Raw genomic sequence first — 27,092 nt, forward strand, 5'->3', positions numbered from 1 at the left:
ACTCAGCTTTTGAGGAGGAAAGAACTTGGCTAAGAAAGCCTTGACCAGCTTATCCCAAGAGTTCAGGCTATCTTTGGGTTGAGAGTCAAACCATATTCTAGCTCTGTCTCTCACAACAAAAGGGAAAAGCATGAGCCTGTAGATTTCAGGATCTACTCCATTAGTCTTAACAGTATCACATATCTGCAAGAATTCAGTTAAGAACTGAAAAGGATCTTCAGATGGAAGTCCATGAAACTTGCAGTTCTGCTGCATCAGAGAAACTAATTGAGGTTTAAGCTCAAAATTGTTTGCTCCAATGGCAGGAATGGAGATGCTTCTTCCATGTAAATTGGAATTAGGTGCAGTAAAGTCACCAAGCATCCTCCTTGCATTATTATTATTTTCGGCTGCCATCTCCTCTTCTTGTTCGAAAATTTCTGAAAGGTGCTTGCTGGATTGTTGTAATTTAGCTTCTCTTAGTTTCCTCTTCAGAGTCTTTTCAGGTTCTGGATCTGCTTCAACAAGAATATTCTTGTCCTTGCTCCTGCTCATATGAAAAAGAGGGACAGAAAAATAATAATAATAGGGGTCCTTTTTACCACAGTATAAAGGTCCCTGTGTAAGTAGAAGAAAAGAAAAAAAAATTCGAACACAGATGGAAGAGGGGGTTCGAATTTGGGTGAGATGAAGTGTTAGTAGATGAATAAATAAATAGAAGGAGATAAGAGAGAGAGAGAATTTTCGAAAATAATTTTTGAAAAAGAGTTAGTGATTGTCGAAAATAGTTTTTGAAAAAGGTTAGTAATTTTTCGAAAATTAAAATAAAAAATTAAAATAATTAGTTAATTAAAAAGAAATTTTGAAAAAGAGGGAAGATATTTTCGAAAATTAGAGAGAGAGAGTTAGTTAGGTAGTTTTGAAAAAGATAAGAAACAAACAAAAAGTTAGTTAGTTAGTTGAAACAAATTTGAAAATCAATTTTGAAAAGATAAGAAGATAAGAAGTTAGAAAAGATATTTTGAAATCAAATTTTGAAAAAGATAAGATAAAGAGATATTTTTGAAAAGATATGATTGAAATTAGTTTTGAAAAAGATTTGATTTTTAAAATCACAATTAATGACTTGACTCACAAGAAATCACAAAATATGATTCTAGAAATTAAAGTTTGAATCTTTCTTAACAAGTAAGTAACAAACTTGAAATTTTTGAATCAAAACATTAATTGATGATGTTATTTTTGAAAATTATGTGATAAAGATAAGAAAAATATTTTTGAAAAATAATTTTAAAATTTTCGAAAATAACTAAGAAAAATGAAAAAGATTTGGTTTTTGAAAAAGATTTTGAAAAAGATAAGATTTTTAAATTGAAAATTTGATTTGACTCATAAGAAACAATTGAATTTTAAAAATTTTTAAAAAAGTCAACTCAAATTTTCGAAATTTATGAGAGAAAAAAGGAAAGATATTTTTTTTGATTTTTGAATTTTTAAAGATGAGAGAGAAAAACATGAAAAATGATGCAATGCATGAAAAATTATGGATCAAAACAATGAATGCATGCAAGAATGCTATGAATGTCAAGATGAACACCAAGAACACTTTGAAGATCATGATGAACATCAAGAACATATTTTTGAAAAATTTTTAATGCAAAGAAAACATGCAAGACACCAAACTTAAAAATTTTTCATGTATAGCCACTATGAATGCAAGAATGCATATGAAAAATAAGAAAAGACACAAAACATGAAAACATCAAGATCAAACAAGAAGACTTACCAAGAACAACTTGAAGATCATGAAGAACACTATGAATGCATGAATTTTTCGAAAAATGCAAGATGAATATGCAATTGACACCAAACTTTCAACTTGACTCAAGACTCAAACAAGAAACACAAAATATTTTTGATTTTTATGATTTTATTAAATCTTTTTGGATTTTTCGAAAATTAATGTGAAAAAGAAAAATAAGGATTCCAAAATTTTTAATATGAATTCCAGGAATCTTGTGCTCTTTAGTCTAAAGCTCCAATCTGAGGGTTAGGCATGGCTTAATAGCCAGCCAAGCTTTAGTATGCTATTACATGCATTGAAGTGATTAGTTGAATCCTCAGTCCAAAGGAATTTGGACATGGCTTCACAGCCAGCCAGGATTCAACAAATCATCATGAAACACTAGAATTCATTCTTAAAAATTCTGAAGAAAAAAAAATATATTTTTTTGAAAACATTTTTTTTAAATTTTTTTTCGAAAACAAAGGAGAAAACTTTTGAAAGATTTTTGAAAATTTTTTGAAAAAAAAAAAAGAAAATTACCTAATCTGAGCAGCAAGATGAACCGTCAGTTGTCCAAACTCGAACAATCCCCGGCAACGGCGCCAAAAACTTGGTGCACAAAATTGTGATCTCAGGCAACGGTGCCAAAAACTTTGTACGCACGTCTTAATAAATTATTTTTCATCCACAACTTCGATACAACTAACCAGCAAGTGCACTGGGTCGTCCAAGTAATAAACCTTACGTGAGTAAGGGTCGATCCCACGGAGATTGTTGGTATGAAGCAAGCTATGGTCACCTTGTAGATCTCAGTCAGGCGGATATAAAATAGTTATGGAGTTTTCAAAAATATATAATAAAATAAGGATAGAAATACTTATGTAAATCATTGGTGAGAATTTCAGATAAGCGCATAGAGATGCTTTCGTTCCTTTGAACCTCTGCTTTCCTGCTGTCGTCATCCAATCAATCCTACTCCTTTCCATGGCTGGCTTTATGTAAGGACATCACCGTTGTCAATGGCTACTTTTAATCCTCTCTGGAAAATGGTCTGATGCGCTGTCACTGCATGGCTAATCGTCTGGAGGCATCACCTTTGCCAATGGCTGCATCCTATCCTCTTGTGAAAATGGTCCAAATGCTCTGTCACAGCACGGCTAATCATCTGAGGTTCTCGATCATACTGGAATAGGATTCACCCTCCTTTTGCGTCTGTCACTACGCCCAGCACTCGCGAGTTTGAAGTTCGTCACAGTCATTCAATCCCAGAGTCCTACTCGGAATACCACAGACAAGGTTTAGACTTTCCGGACTCTCATGAATGCCGCCATCAATCTAGCTTATACCACGAAGATTCTGATTAAGAGATCCAAGAGATACTCATTCAATCTAAGGTAGAACGGAAGTGGTTGTCAGGCACGCGTTCATAGGGAATGATGATGATTGTCACGTTCATCACATTCAGGTTGAAGTGCGAATGAATATCTTAGAAGCGGAATAAGTTGAATTGAATAGAAAAACAGTAGTACTTTGCATTAATCTTTGAGGAACAGCAGAGCTCCACACCTTAATCTATGGAGTGCAGAAACTCTACCGTTTGAAGATACATAAGTGAAAGGTTCAGGCATGGCCGAATGGCCAGCCCCCAAAACGTGATCACAGGATCAAAAATACAATCCAGGATGTCAAATACAATAGTAAAAAGTCCTATTTATACTAAACTAGTTACTAGGGTTTACAGAAGTAAGTAATTGATGCATAAATCCAATTCCGGGGCCCACTTGGTGTGTGCTTGGGATGAGTTTGAATGTTACACGTGTAGAGGTCAATCTTGGAGTTGAACGCTAGTTTGTAACGTATTTCTGGCGTTCAACTCTGGCTTGTGACGTGTTTCTGGCGTTTAACTCCAGATAGCAGCGTAGAACTGGCGTTCAACGCCCTTTTACGTCATCTAAACTCGGCCAAAGTATGGACTAATATATATTGCTGGAAAGCCCTGGATGTCTACTTTCCAACGCAATTGGAAGCGCACCATTTTGAGTTCTGTAGCTCCAGAAAATCTACTTTGAGTGCAGGGAGGTCAGAATCCAACAGCATCAGCAGTCCTTCTTCAACCTCTGAATCTGATTTTTGCTCAAGTCCCTCAATTTCAGCCAGAAAATACCTGAAATCATAGAAAAACACACAAACTCATAGTGAAGTCCAGAAATGTGAATTTAACACAAAAACTAATGAAAATATCCCTAAAAGTAACTAGATTCTACTAAAAATATACTAAAAACAATGCCAAAAAGCGTATAAATTATCCGCTCATTACAATTGCATTCCATTCAATTCGATTAAAAAAATAATCCAAACCTCGTCTGCTTGATTTGTTTCGGAAGAATAATCCAAATCGCTCTCATTCAACTGATTTGAAGTTGAATCATTCATTGTTTCGATTCAGAAGATAAATGCTATGTGTAGATCGAAGAAGAAAATGAAGAAGAATGGGAAGAAGATAAATGAAACGTAAGTAGATCGAAGAAGAAAGCGAAGAAGATGGACGCGAGTAGAGAAGAACGACGAAGTTTATTACGTTCAATGCAATGCAAATCGATAAAGAAGAACGTGAGCAGAGAAGAACTAGGAGAGCAGCAGAAAGTTTATGTTGAGCAGAAGGTTTAGGTTGCAGGAGAGAAGCTTTACGTTAATATGTAGCGCGTGTATCACAAACAAGTGGGGGGGGGGGTAGGGGAGGCGCATCTAGCAAAAAATGCTTGGATAACTTGAATGTATTTTTTGCATGGATGTGGAGCATCTTCCTCTATATAATAGGAAGACAGTTTATGATTCATTGGTTGACAAGTGGTGATGTTCTTTGATAGACATGTGTTTCTTTACAAAACAACCAAATAATTTTAAATTTGAAAAAAAATGAAAGTGCACATGATCCGGTTATCTTAATTTTTAATATATAAAGGCAAAATATACCAAACCTAATTATTTTCATTTGACATCCTACAAAAAAGAGTTGAGTTGCAAAGCCAAAAAAAAAAAAAAAGAAAAAGAAACACACACACTAGACATGTCTGAGAGCTTCGACAACTTGCATGATTTGAATCCAAGGAAGCTTGCCTAGAACTTCTAGGTATACACCATAAGGGTTTGGGAAGAGCCTAGTAGGTTTAACGAGAAAGAGCTTGCTAGCATTGACTTGATTATTCAAGATAGTCAGGTAAATATATTTACTTATTTTGAATCTCCTTATGGGTTATTGATAATTTGTTTTTGTCAATGAAGTTTATCTTTTATTACTATCATGTTGGATTATACAAAGGGTACCAGGATGCATGCCTCAATACCCAAACCCTTGGCTCAAAAGTGCAGCGGAAAAAATTGTTCAGTTTCAATTGTACAACATGTACAACTTCATTGTCCATGATAAAAAAAATGCATCGCGGGTAATACCCGGTAGATGGACTTTGATATTTTCTCAAAGGACAATTGTGAATCCATTTCAAAATCCTACCTTTCCACTGGAAGCTTTTTGTTTTAGAACCATACCGGACATTATCAACGCAGAGAGGTTGGACGGCACTGAGCTTTTTGGTAAGTTTATTGCATTTACCTGGTAGCCTTATCCTTTATGCTTTTACATTAAAAAAGTTGAACCAAAACTAAAGAGTGGTAGTATTCAACACCATTTTGTAAATATACAGACCTGATAGCTAAAAGTTGTTGGAAAAGAAGATCCTAGGGATTTGGTTACAAGCAAAGGAAAAGAGACAAAATGATTGGTTGTTGTCCTAGAGGATTTAGAGTGCGTGTTCTATCATATTTTGTGTAGTTTTACAAAAACTCCAGTGTTTCTTTCAACTAATAAGTTTCTATTATGGTTTGCTAACACAGCAACAACCGAATCGGGTGCGCAATGTTTGACCACATGGTTGATCAAATCCTACCACATCTTGAGGAGGATAGAGTCGAACCACTTATAGTCGTGTTACAATTAATAAAAGCAACAAGGTGGAACGGAAAGTCATCGGTGCAGAGTCGTTTCAATGTTTCCCAATTGCATGTCGACCCTGGATTGAAAGAGATAGTTGGGTTTAGAAACATGTTAGTTATTTTGATGTAATACACTCGAAACATAGAATAATAATTGGAAATTTGGGAAAAATAGTAAGATTGTATTTTCACTTAATAATTGGAAATTTCAACAATAATGGAATGTATTGCAGTTGATAATGTCTATTTTAACTTTTAACTAATTTAACTATTTTACCCTGGAAGGTTTCTCGGAGGTGCAACATCATCCTTTGTGAGGATAAGTCAGGTTTCATCACATGGTCCATGGTCAGGCGTTGAAGAGCTAACACAAGGTAATGCTTCAGTGAAAACAATAGAGGACATCCTGAATCAAAAAGAGGTAATTAGAAATTTAGTCATCGACTTAAAAATAAATTCAATAATTACCAAAAGACTCTTTTAGAGTTCAAATTTATTTGGGAATATATGATCATAGAGGAAGGTCCCACTTGGATGGTTGGAACTATTATTTCAATCAATGTAAGCAAGAATGATTGGTTTTACAAGTCGTGCAGGAAGTGTCCAAAAAAAGTTGATACTCGTGTTGGCAATAGATATGAATGTGGAAAGTGCGGTCACACACACGGATGTGCTGCACTAAGGTATATTGTATAAGTCCATTTGACAAAACTCATGCATTCTTATATAGTTTTGTTGTTATCATTCTTATATTAAATTGATGAAGGGTTTATGTATGTATCCTGAATATGTGTGTTCTGTGTGCATTCAGTTCAAAATTCAAGGTGGAGGTGATGGTTTTTGATGGCACTTGTAAAACCTGGTCAAACCGTAATTAATTAAATAATAAATTAAATAGGAGTGAATATGGTTAGAAAATTTGACAATCAGAATTTGATAATTTAAATGTGATATTTGGATTTAGTGAATTTTTTGGAGTCGGAAAACATAGTTTTCTGCGTAAAAACGCGCACTGGAATTTTGACCGGTAGTACCAGTTGAGATCTATCTGGTACTGTAGCTGAGAAAAGTGATTATAAGTGATAAACCCATATTTTATGATATATTTTGTACTTAATCTGAGTGATTTATTCAATCCTTCACCCACTTATTCATATTAATTGCATGGTTTTACTTTCCCTTCCTTATTATGTGATGTATGTGAAAAACATGTTTCCTATGCTTTAAAATTAATTATTTTAATTACCTTTATTTCCATTCGATGCCGTGATTAGTGTGTTGAGTAGTTTCAGATCTTCTAAGGCAGGAATGACTCAAAGGATGGAAAGGAAACATGCAAAAATGGAAGGAAAGCATAAAACGGAGTTTGTGAAGAAACTGGCAGCCACGCGATCGCATGGACGACGCGGCCGCATGCCAAGCGCGAAGAAGTAGCGACGCGGCCGCATGACTGACGCGACCGCGCGCCTTAAGCAGAACACATATGACGTGGTCGCATGACTGACGCGACCGCGTGATAAGGAAAACTCCGAATGACGCGACCGCGTGACCCACGCGGACGCGTGACAGAGGCCACGCACCAGAAATTGCAGAAAATGCTCCTAGCGAATTCTGAAGCCCTTTTTGGCCCAAATCCAAGTCCAGAAGTCATAGACCAGAGGTTATGAAGTGGGGGAATGCATCCATTCAAGGGGAGTCTCCACTTTAGTTAGTTTTCATGATTTAGATTCAATTTTGAGAGAGGTTCTCTCCTCTCTCTTAGGATTAGGATTTAGGATTTCTCTTAGTTTTAGGAGTGACTCTCGATCCCAGGTTCAATGTTCCTTTACTTTAAGCTTCCCTTTCACTTTTTATTCATTCCATTACTTTAGTTAGTTATTTGATGTTGCAATTTAATTTATGAATTCTTCCATGTTACAGATTACTCTTTTGAATTAATGTTATTTGAGGTATTTCAGTTTATCATTGCTTTTCTTTTATTTACATTATTGTTATTCCCATCTGAAGGCATTTTTATTCCAGTAGATTTACTTTTCTCCTTTTGGTCTTGGTTAAGAAATCAGTAACTCAGGAGTTATCAAACTCAAACATGAATGATAATTGTTATCTTTGCTAATTAAATTGAACTTCAATAATCCCAATCTTTTCTTAGGAAATAAATAGGATTTGAAGATCAAACCAATTAATCCCTTGACCTTCCTTTATCTTAGTAAAGGTTAACAAAGTGGAATTAAGATTCAATTCTCATCATCATTGATAAGGATAACTAGGATAGGACCTCTAATTTCTCATACCTTGCCAGAAGTTTATTTTCAGTCATTTATTTACTTTACTTGCCATTTAAATTACTTGTTCTTCATTTACTTTAATTTCTGATTAAATCATTCCCTCCTCATTCTCAAAACCCCAATTTATAATCTCCATAACCAATAATAAGAACATACTTCCCTGCAGTTCCTTGAGAAGACGACCCGAGGTTTGAATACTTCGGTTATCAATTTATTTAGGGGTTTGTTACTTGTGACAACCAAAACGTTTGTATGAAAGGACTTTTGAAGGTTTAGAAACTATACTTGCAACGAGGATTTATCTGCAAATTTCTAGACCACGCAAAAGTTCCTCTCATCAAAATGGCGCCGTTGCCGGGGAAGTGCAATCGTGTGCCTTATTATTGGTTATTGTAAATATTTTTATTTTACTTCTTTATTTGTCTTTATTTTTCCTCTCTTTATTTATTTTTGCTACTATGAATTCTCACCCCTTTCGCTTTGAGTTTGGTTCTAATGTTATTGAAAGGAATGGAAGTTATAACAGGAACATGCATCAAGGTCAGAGCAACCAAAGATGGATGGAGCCAAGAGGATCTGATCAACCCTTTAGGCAACAACACCCTCTAAGATATCATGGACAAAGACCATTCTACAATGCATACCAAGCAAATTGACATGGTGGACAACCTTGTAATTACCAACAAGCCCCACCCTGTGCTTATAGACCATCCTCTCAACGTAACTTCGAACCACCACACTCACAAGCTCCTTTTCACCATTCACCACCGTATGATCCTCATTTACCCCAGTTCCAATCCAATCACTCCCAAACACCACCACTTCCCCCTGTGCCATACCCAAATCTATCACCCTGAGAATCAGAGGTTCGCCTCAAGGAAATAGTAAATCGACTTCAAACAACTCTTCATCAACTGGAACAAGTAGTAAGTCAATTATCTTCTAGACATTCGAACATTCAAGGACCTCCCACAGCCCCATGTGGACAATCTAACGAAGAGCGTAGTATGAAGGAGATACTAGAAACTCCAGTGGACAAGACAGAGCATAGCTTCGTACTGGAACAAGTAGAGGAAGCTGTCATTATTGAAGAAGAAGAGTTGGTTGAAGACTTAGGAGACGCTGAACCTCCATGGGAATCCAAAGTTGTGGAGCATTCTGTCAAGGATGTTACAATTGATGCTAAGGAGGATTGTGCGCAATCCCCGAGGCAGATATTTTATGAAGAACTAGACAGAATAATCCAAGAAGCAAGTTTCCTTGATGACAATAATCTCAAGACAAGTTCTTCTAGTAATGAGCTTGCATCCGCAAGTGAATTCTCTGAGATTGAAGAATCTTCCCCAAGTAAATACGAAGATGATACGGAGGTAGATTTCTCTCAACCTCCAGTCTATGACTTAAGTGATGAGGAAGACATAGATGGCTTTGATCAGGACATAGATACATTTGAAGAATCTTGCAAGGAAGTGGAGAATTTCACAGAAGAATACAAGGGAGTAGAACTCACAGAACCACTGGAACCACCTATCCCAAGGCCATTACCACCCAATACAAGTTTTAAGTGGGTACAATCCTTAACCTTTAACTGTATTTTTCCACTTGAATATGGTTTGCTTGAAACAGATGGCCAGCTTAGAGCTCTCTGCGGCTTTAAGAGTAAAAGGGAAATGGCTCATACTCAGAGCTGGTGCACAAGGTTCAATAAGGTTCCACACTTCAACTCGAAGTGCACGGATTGGCATCATGATCAATCAGATGGATCTCGGAAAACGTTTGGTTATCCTGGTGAGAATCTAATTTCTAAACCGCCCATATGGAAAAGTATAGATCAAGACGAAGGTGGATTTAAAAGCAAAGTTTGGGATCTTGGAATCTATGCTAACATTCGTCACCCCGGGAGCCTAACAATTTGTTTGAAGCTGCTCAGAAGCTTCACATGCCTAGTTTGGGACCCCGGAGGCTATTGGCATTTCAAGCATTGGTGGAGATTTCTGTATGAATTTAAGCATAAGCCGCCATAACAGGAAGCTCATCCAATGTCCAACTTAAGGACTTTAACTAAAAGTGCTAGGTGGGAGACAACCCACCATGGTATGATCGTCCCTTTTTCAAATTTTATTTAGTTTTATTTGTTTTCAAGTTTTATTTTATTTTATTATATTGAACCTGGAAGTTTTGCATCGCATTCATATTAATCATTGCATTCTGCATACTGCAAAAAAAAAGGGTGCGCGACGCGACCGCATCATTCATGCGATCGCGTGACCTGGAGATCGGCGTAAAGATCCAACGTCCAGAAAGTTAGGCTGGAATCGTGCGGTCATTGTGCGTTTAGCACAAAATGCCCACGCGATCGCGTCACTTGCACAACCTCAATCCCACGCGACAGCGTGAGCGACGCGATCGCGTCGCATAGGATTGCACAACACCCCAAAAGGAGACAGAGAGTTGCGCTGAAACGACGTTGGATTCGTGCGTTTAGCACAATTTTCAGTGACGCGATCGCATGCCCCAGGCGATCACGTCATTCACTATTTTCCCATTCCATGCGATCGCGTGTCCCACGCGATCGCGTCAACCACTATTTCAGCCCAGCCACGCCCCTAGTCACGCGAACCCTATCAGTCGCGCCCCCCCAAACCCCTCTTCTCCCTCTCTTCTTCTCCAATAACACCACCACCACCCAGCCACCACCACGCCACCACCACGCCACCGCCAGATGCCACCGACCACCCAGACCCCGCCGCCACCCACACCCCTTCCTCCTTCCCCCTTCTCTCTTCTTCTTTCTTCTTCTTCCCCTCTAACCGCCGCTGCCTCCTCCGCAACCACCACCCAACGCCGCCGCCCTGTCACCACTGCCCAGTGCCACCCACGCCCCCTTCCTTCCCCTATTACCCCCTACCCCTATTACCCCTACCTTTCCCTCCCTTCCTCCAAACAGCAGCCACCGCCGCCGCGCCACCCTCTTCCGCCGTGCCGGACGCCACCGCCGTCATCCCCAGCCACCTCTCTGTCCCACTCTCTTTCTTATGCCTACTAGGATGTCTGCCAGCCAGAGAAAAGGAAAAGGAAAGGCTACTACTGGCAAACGGAAAAGAGGAGAATCCTCGATGTCCATTATGGATATTATGCACGATGACTCCTTGCGGGAGAAAAATTCTACCCCGCAGGAGAAGGCCGACCAGCTAATCCCTGCTACTGATCCAATAAAGTTTGCAAACCGATACCGTGAGCTGAGGTATCCGGTGTTTGCAACCTCCAGGAACCTATACCTGGAGAGAACTTTGAAGATCCCAGAAGAACTCCAGCAATACACCTCTGACCAGATCAAACAAAGAGGCTGGTTCTTCCTGGAGAGAAACCTGACTGAGGTCAATGCATCTTGGGTTAGGGAATTCTACTGCAATTACTTCAAAACCTCCCTAGATGCAGTGAACCTTAGAGGAAAGCAGATTCTGGTCACTGAAGAGGCCATTGAAGATGTTCTGAAGCTTCTGCCAAAAACTGATCAGCTGGATGGTTATGAGAAAGCTGAGGAAGATATGCGCTTCATGAAGTTTGATTGGGATGCAGTCAAGGCCCGAATAGCCCTTGACCCAACCGTTCCTTGGATTATGGGTCAGAACACCACCATGCCAAAGGGAATCAAGCAGATTTACCTGAATGATGAGGCTCGGCTATGGCATCAGATACTTAGCAACTTCATTATGCCGAGTACTCACGAGACTGAGATACCAGCTGCTATGATCACCCTTCTTTGGTGTGTGATGGAGGGTAAGGACCTGTACCTGCCACGCTTTATTCGGTACCACATGGCCAGGGTCCACGTCCGAGGCACTCTTCCCTTTCCTTATCTGGTTACACAGCTAGGCCGTCGAGCTGACGTGCCTTGGGAAGATGCTGATGAGAAGCCACTTGCTGCAGAATACAAGAAGATTATCCCTCACAGCAGGAACTTTCTGGCTTTGGGCTACAGACCTCCATTCCTCACTGCTACTACTGACACAGCCACACCATCTTCCGGCCCCTCTTCTTCCACAGCTACCCCTGCCGTCACCACTGCACCTCCACCTGCCCCAGAGCCCATCTATCATCTAGTGCACCGCCTGTTTCGACGGCTTGACCAGATGGAGCATCGCAACAAGCGACGCTATGAGCACCTGAAGCTGATGATACGATCTGGTGACATCTCCTCCGAGCCTGACACACCATCCGAGGCATCTGAGGAGGAGGCGGATGATCACGAGGCAGAGACTCATCCACAGCAGGAGGCAGAGTAGGCAGCCACCCAGCAGGCAGCATCACATCAGGAGGCTCCGCCTCATATTCAGGCTGTAGACCCCGAGATCCCTATCCAGTCAGCACCTCCTCTACAGCAACCAGATCCTCAGATCACCACCACAGAGACTCCAGCTACCCGTCCTTCCAGTGATGACACCCCTTCACACCCTGCTTGAGTGGGCATCGGGGACGATGCTACATTTTAAGTGGGGAGGTCGCCATCTCTGGCGTTCTTTTTTTTGGTGAACCACTATATACTCTTTTTATTTATTTTGCTACTTTTCTGTATTTCTCTTTTTATTTTTATTTTTATTTTCTCAGTACTTATATATATTGCTATTTTTATGTATTTATTCTATGTTGCACTTTAGTTCATATTTTAGCCATTTAGTTTTAGTTACAATTCTAACTTATTAGTTATAGAAATTGTGGATTAATTAGTATAGTTTACCCTTTTTAGCATAAGATAGCTTAGTTTAAATTGAAAAATATAAAAAGGAAGTAAACTAGGAACTTGAACATAATAGAAACAATCCACACAACTTGTATATATAGCATTACATGTTAGTTAGTTAACAACATTTCATCAAGGAGAAACACTAGAACTTTAAAGCCATTCAATATAAGTTTTACATTGAGAATAATGGGAATTTTTAACTAAACCTGCATGACATACATAACTGATAAATGATTTTTGAGCTAGAGAACACACAACCTGTGAGTTTTGAGCTTAATTGTATGGTTACATTCAAACCATAATATTTTATTCCTGTGTGTTCCTCCCTTCTTTTTTTATTCTGATGTTCTTTACTTTGTTTTAATCTATATGTCCAATTATAGAATAGAAATACATACCAAGAGAGTGATTGAGGCCATTATTTGATTTTAGCTCACTTATCCCAAAATAGCTTACCTTTTACATCACCCTTGTTAGCCCCCTTGAGCCTTTAAATTCCTTTTTTTTTCTATAAACCACATTACTAGCCTTAAGCAGAAAAACAAAATAAAATCCCAAGTTGAATCCTTGGTTAGCTTAAGATAAGAAGTATGTATGGTTTAAATGTGGAAAAACCTATTGGGAACATGGATGATAAAAACAAAAGGTAAAAAAGTTGAAAAGAATAAAATAATTCAAAATAAAAGTTTTGGGAAGCATGCTCATGTGAAATCAAAATAATTGAATTACCATGTGCATTAAAAAAATAAAAATATATATATATATATATATATATATATATATATTCTTCAGTATTTAAATAAAGGGGACACAAAAGAATTCCCCAATTGAGAAATAAAGCAATGCACATGGGATAAAAATAATAAACATTAAAACATGAGCACGTGACATCCAAAGTGGGAAAATATGGGAAAATAGGTAAAGAAGCTTTGCTTTAGAAAGTATGTATGTTAGGTGAGATCTTAGACTAATTAAGGATTCACTTATTAGCTCACTTAGCTTTATACATATACCTTTACCTTTACTTTGGCCCCATTACAACCTTAACTAAATACCTCATGATTTTTGGTATGTCTATATTCTATAATTGTTGATTGGTTAGATGAAGAACAAAGTTATAGAAAGTAAGGATAAAAAGAAGAATAGAGTGATTAACCCAATAAACACTGAGTGACTAGAGAGTAAACACAAAATCCAGTGAGGGTTCAATAGCTCATTAACATATATCTCTGTTGAAATTATTAATTGTCTTGCAAGTTTATAAAATATTTTTCTCTCCCATCTCAATTGTAAAGGCACTTTATCAACTATCTAAGGTTGCTATATATATATATATATATATGACTCCTTGAAAATGTGAATTAATTCAACTACATGCAAGCTTTATATACAAGTGAATAAAAACTAGAATTGCATGATGCATCATTCATTTAGGTAGTTGCATTTAGATTAGATTGCATTGCATGACATTCCACCACTTTAACCTTACCTTACTCTTTGTCTTGGACTTAGCATGAGGACATGCTATTGTTTAAGTGTGGGGAGGTTGATAAACTCATATTTTATGATATATTTTGTGCTTAATCTTAGTGATTTATTCAATCCTTCACCCACTTATTCATATTAATTGCATGGTTTTACTTTCCCTTCCTTATTATGTGATGTATGTGAAAAACATGTTTCCTATGCTTTAAAATTAATTATTTTAATTACCTTTATTTCCATTCGATACCGTGATTAGTGTGTTGAGTAGTTTCAGATCTTCTAAGGCAGGAATGACTCAAAGGATGGAAAGGAAACATACAAAAATGGAAGGAAAGCATAAAACGGAGTTTGTGAAGAAACTGGCAGCCACGCGATCGCATGGACGACGCGGCCGCATGCCAAGCGCGAAGAAGTAGCGACGCGGCCGCATGACTGACGCGACCGCGCGCCTTAAGCAGAACACATATGACGCGGTCGCATGACTGACGCGACCGCGTGATAAGGAAAACTCCGAATGACGCGACCGCGTGACTCACGCGGACGCGTGACAGAGGCCACGCACCAGAAATTGCAGAAAATGCTCCCAGCGAATTCTGAAGCCCTTTTTGGCCCAAATCCAAGTCCAGAAGGCATAGACCATAGGTTATGAAGTGGGGGAATGCATCCATTCAAGGGGAGTCTCCACTTTAGTTAGTTTTCATGATTTAGATTCAGTTTTGAGAGAGGTTCTCTCCTCTCTCTTAGGATTAGGATTTAGGATTTCTCTTAGTTTTAGGAGTGACTCTCGATCCCAGGTTCAATGTTCCTTTACTTTAAGCTTCCCTTTCACTTTTTATTCATTCCATTACTTTAGTTGGTTATTTGATGTTGCAATTTAATTTATGAATTCTTCCATGTTACAGATTACTCTTTTGAATTAATGTTATTTGAGGTATTTCAGTTTATTATTGCTTTTCTTTTATTTACATTATTGTTATTCCCATCTGAAGGCATTTTTATTCCAGTAGATTTACTTTTCTTCTTTTGGTATTGGTTAAGAAAATCAGTAACTCAGGAGTTATCAAACTCAAACATGAACAATAATTGTTATCTTTGCTAATTAAATTGAACTTCAATAATCCCAATCTTTTCTTAGGAAATAAATAGGATTTGAAGATCAAGCCAATTAATCCCTTGACCTTCATTTATCTTAGTAAAGGTTAACAAAGTGGAATTAAGGTTCAATTCTCATCATCATTGATAAGGATAACTAGGATAGGACCTCTAATTTCTCATACCTTACCAGAAGTTTATTTTCAGTCATTTATTTACTTTACTTGCCATTTAAATTACTTGTTCTTCATTTACTTTAATTGCTGATTAAATCGTTCCCTTTTCATTCTCAAAACCCCAATTTACAATCTCCATAACCAATAATAAGAACATACTTCCCTGCAGTTCCTTAAGAAGATGACCCGAGGTTTGAATACTTCGGTTATCAATTTATTTAGGGGTTTGTTACTTGTGACAACCAAAACATTTGTATGAAAGGACTTTTGAAGGTTTAGAAACTATACTTGCAACGAGGATTTATCTGCAAATTTCTAGACCACACAAAAGTTCCTCTCATCAATAAGTAAATAAGGTTAATAAATTAGGATTTATAATTAGGGAAGGTAGAAATATTTAAAATACGATTTAAAGCACTAATCTTAATGGTTTTGGCTCAAAGTTAGGCCAACGGACTAAACCAAGTGAATTGGGCCCAAGTGGATCCAAGCCTAGCATATATAAGGCTTAAATTAAAGTCATTCAGCCACCACAACCCTCATTTAGTGTGGTTGTTGCTGACATGAAAAGAGAGGGATGAGAAGAGAGAAACCATAACTCTCTTTGATCTTCAAATCACCATAACTTTCTCTCCGAAATTCCGATTGATGAGTCGTTTGCGGCCACGCATCGCACTTCTCATTCTCTACAATTTTATCTAAGTTTTATGGTGAGTAATCCACTCTCCTCTGCCCAGTTTCATTTTTTCCCTTGTATTTTGAATTTGGCTTGGGTTTTGAGGAAATCTTGTGATTTTGGTTGTTTAAGGGTACTCTAGTATGAGCCATTGGTGATATTCATCACAAAATTTTGTTGGTTAAGGTAAGGAACCCTCTAACCCTTGTGATTTATCAATTTCATGAATCCTAGGTTGATTATAAGTGTGAAAATTGATTATGTTAGAGTATTGGGTGATTTTGGTGCACAATTAGAAGATTAATATTACTTGTGGGGCCTTGGTGAGGCTTGGAGCTAAGGGTTAGTGGAGACTTCCAAGAAAGAGCTCAATTATTTTGGCTACAAGAGGTACGATTTAATTTTCATTTAAGTACCGTGTGGTGTGATGAGAATTCCTATGCTAGATGCCCCTAGGATTAAGCTTGGATTGTGTAAATGGTTGGTACTAATATGCATAGTTGATATGTAATGTAAATTAATGATTGGATTGAGAATTGTGTGAATTGTATGTTTGGTGTGTTGAGAATTTGATGAATTGGATAATGAATATTGGTTTGTGAAATATGCATTTAAATTGTGAATTTGGGCCGGAGGCCGTGAATTTTAGGCCGGAGGCTAGAAAGAGGTAAGGAAAGTAAGTTGATTTGTGTATTGTGTGATGATATAAGAGATTGGATGGATTTTAGATATTGAATGTGCAAATAATTGGTGTGATTATTGAATAATAAGGTTTGAGGAATTGAGGTGTGGAATTTGATAGTTTTGGGTGAAATTGTATAGATGAGGTAGGTTTGGTTTTAGTTGAGTGTAATTATGTGAATGTGGTTGGGTTGTGGCCATTTGGATAAGTGGAAATGAATTTGGCTTGTGAACATTGGAAAAATTGATGATTTCTATTTTTGGGTAAAAACTTATTTTTGACCAACTTTGGCGGTTTGTAACTTGGTCCACGAAGTTTAGAATTCTTCAAAGTTGATTTTTTATGAAAGTTTATTCAACAATCTTTCCAACGGTTTAGAAATGGTTGAAAAAAGAATTTTGTAGAAGAATTTATGTGTGTTGGAAGTTTGGGGTTCGAAAATGTAATTCTGCAGCTTTTTAACTTAGTAAAATTTTTGGTAAAACGTACTCCTACGCGCACGCGTCACTCACGATTTTTACCCTCTCACGCATACGCCTGGCCGACACGTACGCGTTGATGTATTGATGCAAGTGCCCAGTAGAAATTCTAGAGAGTTGCATTGGTATTGTGCTGGTTTTGTGCGAGGAGCACAAAACGCACCCACGCGTACGCGTCACTGACACGCACGCGTTGCGCTACCTTTCTGCTTCCCATGCATATGCATGGACGACGCGCACACGTCACTATAACTTTCCTGCTTTCCACACGTGTGCATGGGCGATGCACACGCGTGACCCCATTTTCACCCCAAAGCTGATTTTGAGTTTTCAAGCCAATTTTCAGACTCCTAAGTCTCCATCCTCACCCTTTATGTCCTCAATACTTATAGTATGCCTAGCAATGGGAACAGGCTAGGAGATGTAGTAACTTGTGGACGAAGTAAGGAGAGAATTAATGATGAATTATGATTTATGATGACTGTATGAGTTGCTGAGGGTGATGATGGAAGTGCGGTGCATGCCTTGAGCCAAAAGGCTATATTTAATAATGATTATTGGCTGGTTATGGGTTATGTCAGGAACCGGATGGATATGATAAATATTGATTTATGGCTGGAAATGAAAATATGGCTTTGAATGATTGTTTTATCTAGAGCTCTCTTTCTCGGAAGTGCGACCCTAGAAAGATGAAGAAAGGTGAGGATCCCCTTCCTTGTTCTTCCTGGTATTGTAAAATCGCCCCCAGCGAGATGGTGGGAGGTTAGGATCCCCTCCTTGGTTCCTCCTGGGCATATGAGAACGTACCTCCTGGGTAGATGCAAGGGTTGTGGTTGCGCCCCACTTGCTCCAGGTTGGTTAGTATAGAGGCTCCCCGGGTGGATGCAAGGGTTGTGGTTCCGTCCCATTTGTCCCGAGTTATGATGAGTGATGCATAAATGTGCAATCATGTGATGTATAAATGATGATATGGTCATGATGAATGATTATGGAATGTTATGAATGAATGTGGAAAGATTATCTGAGATACGAGTTTCCCTGGATGAAAGCAGTGATTAGCCACCACATGCTCCAGGTTGAGACTCGATACTCTACTGACCCTATGTCGTAAGTGTGGCCGGACACTGTGAAAGTTCCGGATGAGCTCGCCCCTGTGGATAAACACCAGTGTGGGTATTGTATGATTATGATTATGATCATGATTATGATTGAGAATTAACTCGAGTTGGGGATGCACGATAGTGGGACAGTCTAATGGTTAGCTACCAAGATTTGTCGGGTTGGCTATATAACTGACAGATGATATCATCAGCCATAGGGTAGGCATTCATCATTTGCATATGTTTGAATTGTTTGGGTTTGCCTATTTGTTTTGGATTGCTATATCATATATGCTATGTTACCTGATTATATGCTACTTGTTCTACTTGTATTTTAATTGTGTATTACTTGCCTGTATTGCTTGTGTTTGTACAACTGAGAGGTCCCTCATGCTGGTGTCGGTGGACGCTGAGGGCTGTTCTTGATGAGATGAATTGATGATGTGATTGAATAATGATGATGATTATTGAATGAGATAATTTGAGCTCCCTGGGTATACGCAGTGAAGTGATTTCACTTGCTCCAGGTGAGGATATGATGTATTGATATAGAATTGCTGAGACAGAATAATTGGTGATGGTTTTGTTTACGTTTCTAATTCGTTGGAGAGTTAGAGAGAGTTGAGAAGCATGAAGAATAAGAATTAGACTTATCATTCCCTTATGACAGTTGCCTATTTATGGATTAGCGAGAACATAGGGTGAATGTTTGGTGAAAGAAAGTTTAGTATGCTTAGCGAGTTTTTATTACAATGCATTATATTTATTTGGCACTTTTACCGTACTGGGAACCCATGGGTCGGGGGTTCTCATTCCGTATATACCTCTTATTTTTCAGATATAGGTCCAGGTGCTCAGAAGTGAGCTGTGGTTCATCTGAGAGACGGCGAAGATCTTTATATTCTCTGCTTTATATTTTGCTTAGAATCTCTCCACCTTTATTTTGAAAAGCTTATATTATGTATTGAACTCTTTTGAACTTGCCTATAGAGGCTCTTATGTTTCTTTTGGGAGAGATTAGGAGATACTGTTGTCAACTACTTTCATACTGTACCCTAGTCGGCCTAGACTTCGCGGGTCACGACTAGTGGCTATTTACTTATGTTATATATATATATATACTGTCCTTCTTTTATTCTACTTTATGCCTTTATCTGTATATCGCTTTCGGCCTCATGCTTTAACTTTTAGTTGTCGATACGTGAGTGATACGACTTCGCGATTTTATTTTTACTCTTTTCAGGCTTCTCGATTTAATACTCTTTTCAATTATACTTATAATTATGTATTAAAAATCTACCTGAGAGTCGTACCACCGTAATATCATTGACTTATGACTCGAGCATAAGGATTTGAATATTAGGGTGTTACAGCACTGGAAGCATCAGGTTGCTTCTGTGGGACAAGGAAACAATGATGTTGTGTGGCAAGCGCGGTGAACAAGTTATGGAGGAGAATGTGAGTTCAATATTAGGGGATATTAGAAGTTGTTGTTGTATAAAATAAAGTTGGTAAAACCTTAACGTGGACATTATTCCCATTATCCACCAAAATGTAGGTCTCTACAGAAGATGACTATCCACCTACTTTTGACAATATGATGGATAAGAGAGTGTTCTTCAAGCTAAATGTTAAGTTCAGTAATATTAGTCAGTATGATCCAGTGTATACAGTCATGAGGGTATGCGATGATGAAGATATAATTGAAAAGAATACTCCTAAAGAAGTGTCCACTACTCCTACCATTAATAACACTATATCTAGTCCTGTTCAAAGTATATATATCATGATCTGGTAGAGTATTTTACCTATTTTTTTTACTATAAAATCTGAATAGAAAAATGGTATTTCTATTTTGTTTTATAGGAAAGTGGTTGCAACAACTCTATTGATATGCCGAGCAATGTTGTCAACCTTAATACTGATTCTGATATGCAACCTTCTTTGGTATGTTGTAATAATTTATTTGGAGAAATTTCGGTTATGTTTCATTTACTAACTACCGCTTAGAGAATGAAAATTATGATTTTATAACTTCAGGACGCTCCTCAGGAGTATATATCATCACTAAAGTGCAAGACTCCAGCAAAAAGGTCCAACAATGGAGGAAAGGGTGGCTCACCATCTGTGAATGAAATTGAGGAGGAAAGGCAGCTATCAACTAACCGTTTCAGCAGGAAGTCGGGCAAAAGGTGTAAGATCCAAATCATTGAAGAGGATAATTGATAGTATTATTAGTATGTTGAATATGGGGATTTTAATACAAGTTATGTTCAGATGCATAAATCATTTGGAAATTCAACAAGAGACTGATAATTAGAAATGTGACTAGATCATTATCATGTTAATTACCTTAATGTTGTTAACCTCAATAGATGGTGGCTATTATGTTGCATGAGTCATTTGTATTAATTGCGAACCTGATTATGATACATTAACTAATGTCCTCAGTCAAACTCTATAAACTAAAATAGTTTTTAGGATTGGGATAATGTGCGGATTTGAGATTTTATATCTGAAAATGCACCAAAAGTTTTGCATAAGCTTTGAGTAATTTTGGTGAAAAGTAACTTGAATATGCCCATGAAATTAGGTTAGTATTTCCTGGCTCATGGATGCCTAAAGTAGTCTGAATTGTAGCTTATACCTTAGTTTAAACTATATCAATAATTTATCAAATCAAATATTGTAGCTCGAATTATATTTCCTAACTTAACAAATATGACCCCAAATTAAAACCTCCAATAAACTATTGTTTCTTTGACCGTAGTATACTTACAATATCGAATTATATCATAGAAATATCTTTAGTATTGAAAAATAGATTGATTATTTTATAGATATTATACAGATATGATAACTCATCGTTTATAATATCCAAAAGAGACAAACAAGTCAGATTCAGTAGTAATTTGTAATTCATATCATAAAAATAATAGATTTAAATAATACTAACTATATAATTGAATAGGCTACGAAATACATTGATTTATTAGTGAGGTTTAAAAATTAGAACATGTATGCTGCTATAGTTACCACTTGTTGCTATATGTCTAAATGGATGCCATATTTCATGATAAAGGGTTTATTTATAGCTAATGAGTTTATTCATATATAGCTAAAGGTTTATTTTTAAGTTTACAAAGCTTAATTGTGGTATCTATCTTCTATCTCTAAAATATTGAGAATTATTAGGATATGTATGCTGCTATAGTTTATGCTTTATGCATATATAGCTAAAGATTTTTTTTTTGCACGATCAAATTACAACTTATTAAGTTTATTATTTGTATAGATACAGGTAATTCTAAATTATTTGCTTCTATTTTGCACAGTTCTTTTGTATTAGGTATTAGAAAGGTCTAAGCACATTTTAGAGATATGTTCTTTGCATAGAAAAAATCATAAATAAGTTTGCACAGAGAAAATTATAGATAAGTGCTTGAACTTTATATGCCCGAGAGAAGTAGCAGAAAAACATTTGTTGGTATAACTGTAACATCAGGATTGTTTTAATCTCTGTTTTGGAAATATTATCTGCAAATTGATATCCTCACAAGAAATCATATAAGTTGGAGATGGAATGAAGTGACCAATTGAATAAAAACTATATTGGCCTCTGAACATTCAAAAGATATATAAAGACCGAGTCGGTTGACATATTTATCAACTATCACACTCTTCCTATTATCCTATATATATATAGTAGAAATAAGTAAACCAATGAACTAATGAAGTGACCAATTGAATAAAAACTATATTGACTTTTTTTATACTAGATAGATAAAGACTGAGTCGGTTGACATATTTATCCACTATCACACTCTTCCTGTATATATATAGTAGAAATAAGGGAACCAATGAAGATTAACATATTAAAAGTATCTGAAAATTTAGGTCCTTATAAAATCGGTGGTACACATTCTTAGTTTAGGTCAAAACATAGATAATCGTGATTAATATTCATGGTTCATCGACATGACAATAGCAGGCTTATGTCTTCATCGCAAGAAACCATATAAGCCGTATAAGGAATGAAGTGTCAATTAGGACAAAAACCATTTTGAATTTTACTATGTAAGAGAGAAATATGGTCTGATTTACTTGACAAAACCTTAGATGCATATTGACACACCTCCTAGATATAGTGCATGCATAGATGAATCACCAAAAATTAGCATATTTTAAGTATATAATAAAGAAAGCTTAGGTTGTCATTAAAATGTCATAAGACTGAGAAAGGCAGAAAGAAAACTGGTCATACATTAGCAAATAGAAAAAGAGGTTTTCAAATATCGAAGACACAATGCAGTATTTGACTAACCATAAAAATCATTTGTAAAAAAAAAAAGATATGCATATATTTACTTTTATGATTATGCTATTGACTGACGAGGCTGCAGTGAATCAGGACCAGAACAAAAAATGAAAAAATTAAAATATCAACCTCATTGCGCTTGCAGATAAATATAATATTTGTGACATTGGGAGGGAAATGGGTCAAACATTAAAGTCTAAGCAAGGTTAGGAGCATACTTTATTTGTGAAAGAACAGCATCTGATTAATGCAACCTACGCAAATTCACCAATTGGGCTTTTATGTTTCATTATGCTAAAGTTCTTTACAGTCCACATACAAATAATATTTAGATAATAACCAAAAGTTGTGCAAGTTTTCGGGAATTTGCTTATTTGTTTTGACGAATTTCAAACTGTAAGACTATTGGGTAGCATAAGTACCTTATGTGTCTAATAGAACTTTAGGAAAATATTTTAAAGGGTACAACGGATATTATTACATAAATAATTAATGTAAATATTTTGTAGTACGCAAATAAATAATTATATAGATAACATTAAAAAATAAGTTCAATTTATTTGTCAAAAGTCAGAGTATGAAAATATATATTATATAAGTCATAAGTGAAGAAGAATTATGTGTTTTTTTGGATTATTTAGCATATAAACACAAATAATTATATGTATTATTTATATACAAAAATTAAATTTAGTACAAAATATATGTGCTATATTAGTGATGTTTAAAAACAGGACATGTATACTACTACAGTTATGAATATTTGCTAGCTTTTTAAATGAAAATTTTCAGTATTAAATTGACCAATAAAAATAATTTCATGTTTTTTTTACATGTTTAATTTATTTATAGCTTTTTAAATGGTTTATTCATAAGCTTAAAAAGCTAATCTTCTATATAAGTACATGTTTGTAACTATAATATATTAAGCTTATAATAAAGTAAACATATATTTTAGGGTTAGTAAGAGATTAAAGAAATATTAATTAGATGATTGGCCAATAAAAAACAATTGATTTAGCATCTTTTTGCTAAAAGGTTTATTTATAAGCTTAAAAAGCTAAAGTTTCTACATAAATATATGTTCTTAACTGAGTATGAATTAACCTTATAAATAAATTAAACATGTGTTTTAGAGGTTAGTAAGAGATTAAAGAAATATTAATTATATAATTAACCAGTATTTTACAATTTCTATATGGATACATGTTCGTCAGATTAAGCTTATAAATAAGTTAAACATGCACTTTAAGAGTAAATAATAGATTAAAAAAATATTAATTATATATTTGATGAGTAAAAAACATGTTCATGCTTATACTCTAAAGATTAATTATATAATTAACCAGTAAAAAATAATTTTTGCAATACTCTAAAAAGTTTATTTATAAGCTTATAAAGATAAAATTTCTATATAAATACATGTTTATACAGAAACAGAATTCATCGTATAAATATTATAGATTAAGCTTAAAAATAAATTAAACATGTGCTTTAGGAGTTGGTAATAAAAGCCAAAATTATTAATTATAATATTGAAAAATAAAAAACAATACAGTATTTTTTCACACAAGAGTTTATTGAGAAGCTTAAAAATACATGTTCGTAACTGTAATGGATTAAGCTTATAAATAATTATACATGTAATTTAGTTGTTAGTAATAGATTAAAATAAATATTAAATATATAATTGACCAGTAAAAATAATTTGGTATCTTTTAATCTATTGTTTATCTGTCTAAAAAAGCTAACATTTCTATATAAATACACTTAAGTGGTATAGATCAGGACAACGCAAGTTTTTCATGCTTAAAAACCCTCAATTATTTCCTTTATAACCTTAGTTACCTCTTCCTGTTTTCAACCTAAGATGAGTGATATTTTACCTAAGAGAGTACCCCTTCCATATCTCGACGACGACTTGGTGTGGATGATCTTTGTCAGGGCCGATTCCAAAACAGTAGGGAGAGCTCGATGCTGCAACAAGAAATGGAATGGTAAGCTATCAGCTCCATTTTTTGTCAGGAAGAACTTTATGCACAACAAAAACAAGAACAAGAGTGCGTTGATTGGCGTCGGTCATCCTCCTGTGGATGATAACTCAAGGTGGTTTATAAGAGCTGATGTTGAGAGCGGTATACAGCTAGATTTCAACATACCAATAGATATCAACAACTTTGGCTTTTATTCCTTAGTTAGGTTTGATCACGGTAATTTGTGCATCAGATTTTCACAAGGTGGAATGAACTCTAGCCTTCTTATCTGAAATCCTCTAACACATCAGAAGATTTTTGTTTCTGATGAGGCAAAGAGGCATTGCTGCCATGCTGTCTCACTCTATACATTTGGATACTCAGCTAACCATATTGAGTATTGCATAGTGCATGTATACAAGAGGCACTATACTGACCGAAATCTTTTGTGGAGCTTATACAACTCATTTGAGGCTGATTGGAATCATTCTGGTGTTTACACCAATAATGTGAAAAAATTGGGTCCTAAGTCAGTTGTTGACGAAAGGGTGGTATATTGGCTAGGGTGGGGAGGTGTGGACAATGTGGAACCAATATCCATTGTCACATTCAATTTACAAAAGAAAGTTTTTTATGAAGCATTAGTACCTGATGGTGTAGATCAACCTATCATACTCTTACTCATTTTAATGATAGTGTTGGTTTTATATCACCAAAAAATGTTGATTTCACCAGGCACATTATAATATGGCAACTGATCAGACATGGTCATGATGAGTTTGAATGGGTCAAAATGCTTCAGATATCTGGCATTAGCATACCTTACAACCCTTCTTTATTTGATGGTAGGGATATAATTTCAGTTATTGATGCTAAGAGCAATTATGGAGGGGCAAATGATTCTGAGATAATTGATATTCTTATTTCTAGGTTAAGATATAAGACAGCTAGAAGGGAATATCTCATCTACTGTACATGGCATGAAAATGTTTATGTTAAATCAGTCACCATGCACCTGCAAGGATTATATCCAGTTTAAAATAGAAACGCTACTAAGTCCATCACTATGGTCTACACTGAAGCACTTCCTTATTATCTTTTGTTCTTTTGAATTTAATGTTATGTTAGATGTAGTTACTCTTTACTGTGCCCTATAATGTACCCATGTTATAGTAGATTATTATGAAGTATCTACTTTAAGATCGTAGTGTAATTAGTTATTTAAGAAGTTATGTATTTTGTAATCCATCATATATTGGGCTTATCAGTGTGATGAACTAAACAAATTATGGAAGTTATTTTTATATCAATAGTACTTTGCATTGATTGCAATTCAATTACTATAAAAGAATTCAAGTAGGATAGAGTACAAGTTAACTAGGAAAAGGTGCAATTAAATTGAGCAACACATTCACATAGTAATTAAATAAAACCAAATTATTTCTCTGAGGAACAATAACAAGGTGGCTAACTTTGTACAACAATTAATATTTGGGATCATATAATTCTTTAATATAAGTTGAATAATTAGTTGAAGGAATAGCTAAGTTGGTAATCTAGGGGTTATTTTGAAAATATTATATAATTGTAGTAAATAAATAAATTTGTATTGCAAAACACAAAATTGTACCCTTACCATAACACCCTTCACATACATTCTGATCGATAAGGATTTTAATATATTATGAAATTTTAAAGATAGTTTCAAACTTTTAAGTGTTTACTATGAAAATAAATAGGAGTAACAAATATGCAAAAAATACGAACGGGCCAAAATAAAAAAAGGGTCATAATGAAAATATTAACTAATTACTTAGAAAAAAAAGCAAAGACTTAATTATATAACAAATTAAATTGTTAGAGATTTTTTGAATGAGTCCACATACATTGTTACATTAGATGATTATTATAATTAATTTCTACCATTTTCTTAGCTTCCCCTGCCTTTCAGTAATAATATAGTAATAAAAGTGTTGGTGCTACTTTTTGGTAGTATTCATTAACTATATCAATCTACTAAAAGTTTTATTTTATATAAATTCATGTCTAGACTAAAGTAATTATTATATTATGAAATTTTAAAGATAATTTCAATCTTTAAACCCCGTATAATAAGGTAGTACTAACCTTTATTATAGTTTTATATTGGATTAGTTCTTTAAGTTTATCTAATTTTAAAAGGGGGTAAAGTTATCTAATTTTTTATTCAATAAATATTTCGTATGAAGTCTGACACACGAAGACAAAATATACCTACATTCTATTGAAGGGTGTTGTATTTGCATCGGGATGCACATAGTAAACAAAGAAGAAATACAATAACA

The 27,092-nt window shown here is 35.6% G+C and overlaps 1 protein-coding gene across 1 annotated transcript; it reads left to right on the forward strand.

Annotated features, from left to right (window-relative positions):
- The first annotated feature begins 5,166 nt into the window (after positions 1–5,166).
- Positions 5,167–20,703, forward strand: LOC107627526 (uncharacterized). Its single transcript, XM_016330357.2, has 9 exons — positions 5,167–5,378; positions 5,657–5,866; positions 6,041–6,129; positions 6,273–6,438; positions 6,567–6,625; positions 19,841–19,935; positions 20,036–20,245; positions 20,344–20,424; positions 20,518–20,703. Exons 1-9 carry the CDS (start codon positions 5,167–5,169, stop codon positions 20,701–20,703), a joined length of 1,308 nt encoding a protein of 435 aa, XP_016185843.2.
- Positions 20,704–27,092: the final 6,389 nt, after the last annotated feature.

This window comes from Arachis ipaensis, chromosome B2, assembly GCF_059453495.1.
Source record: "Arachis ipaensis isolate K30076 ecotype BB chromosome B2, ASM5945349v1, whole genome shotgun sequence".
NCBI lineage: Eukaryota > Viridiplantae > Streptophyta > Magnoliopsida > Fabales > Fabaceae > Arachis > Arachis ipaensis.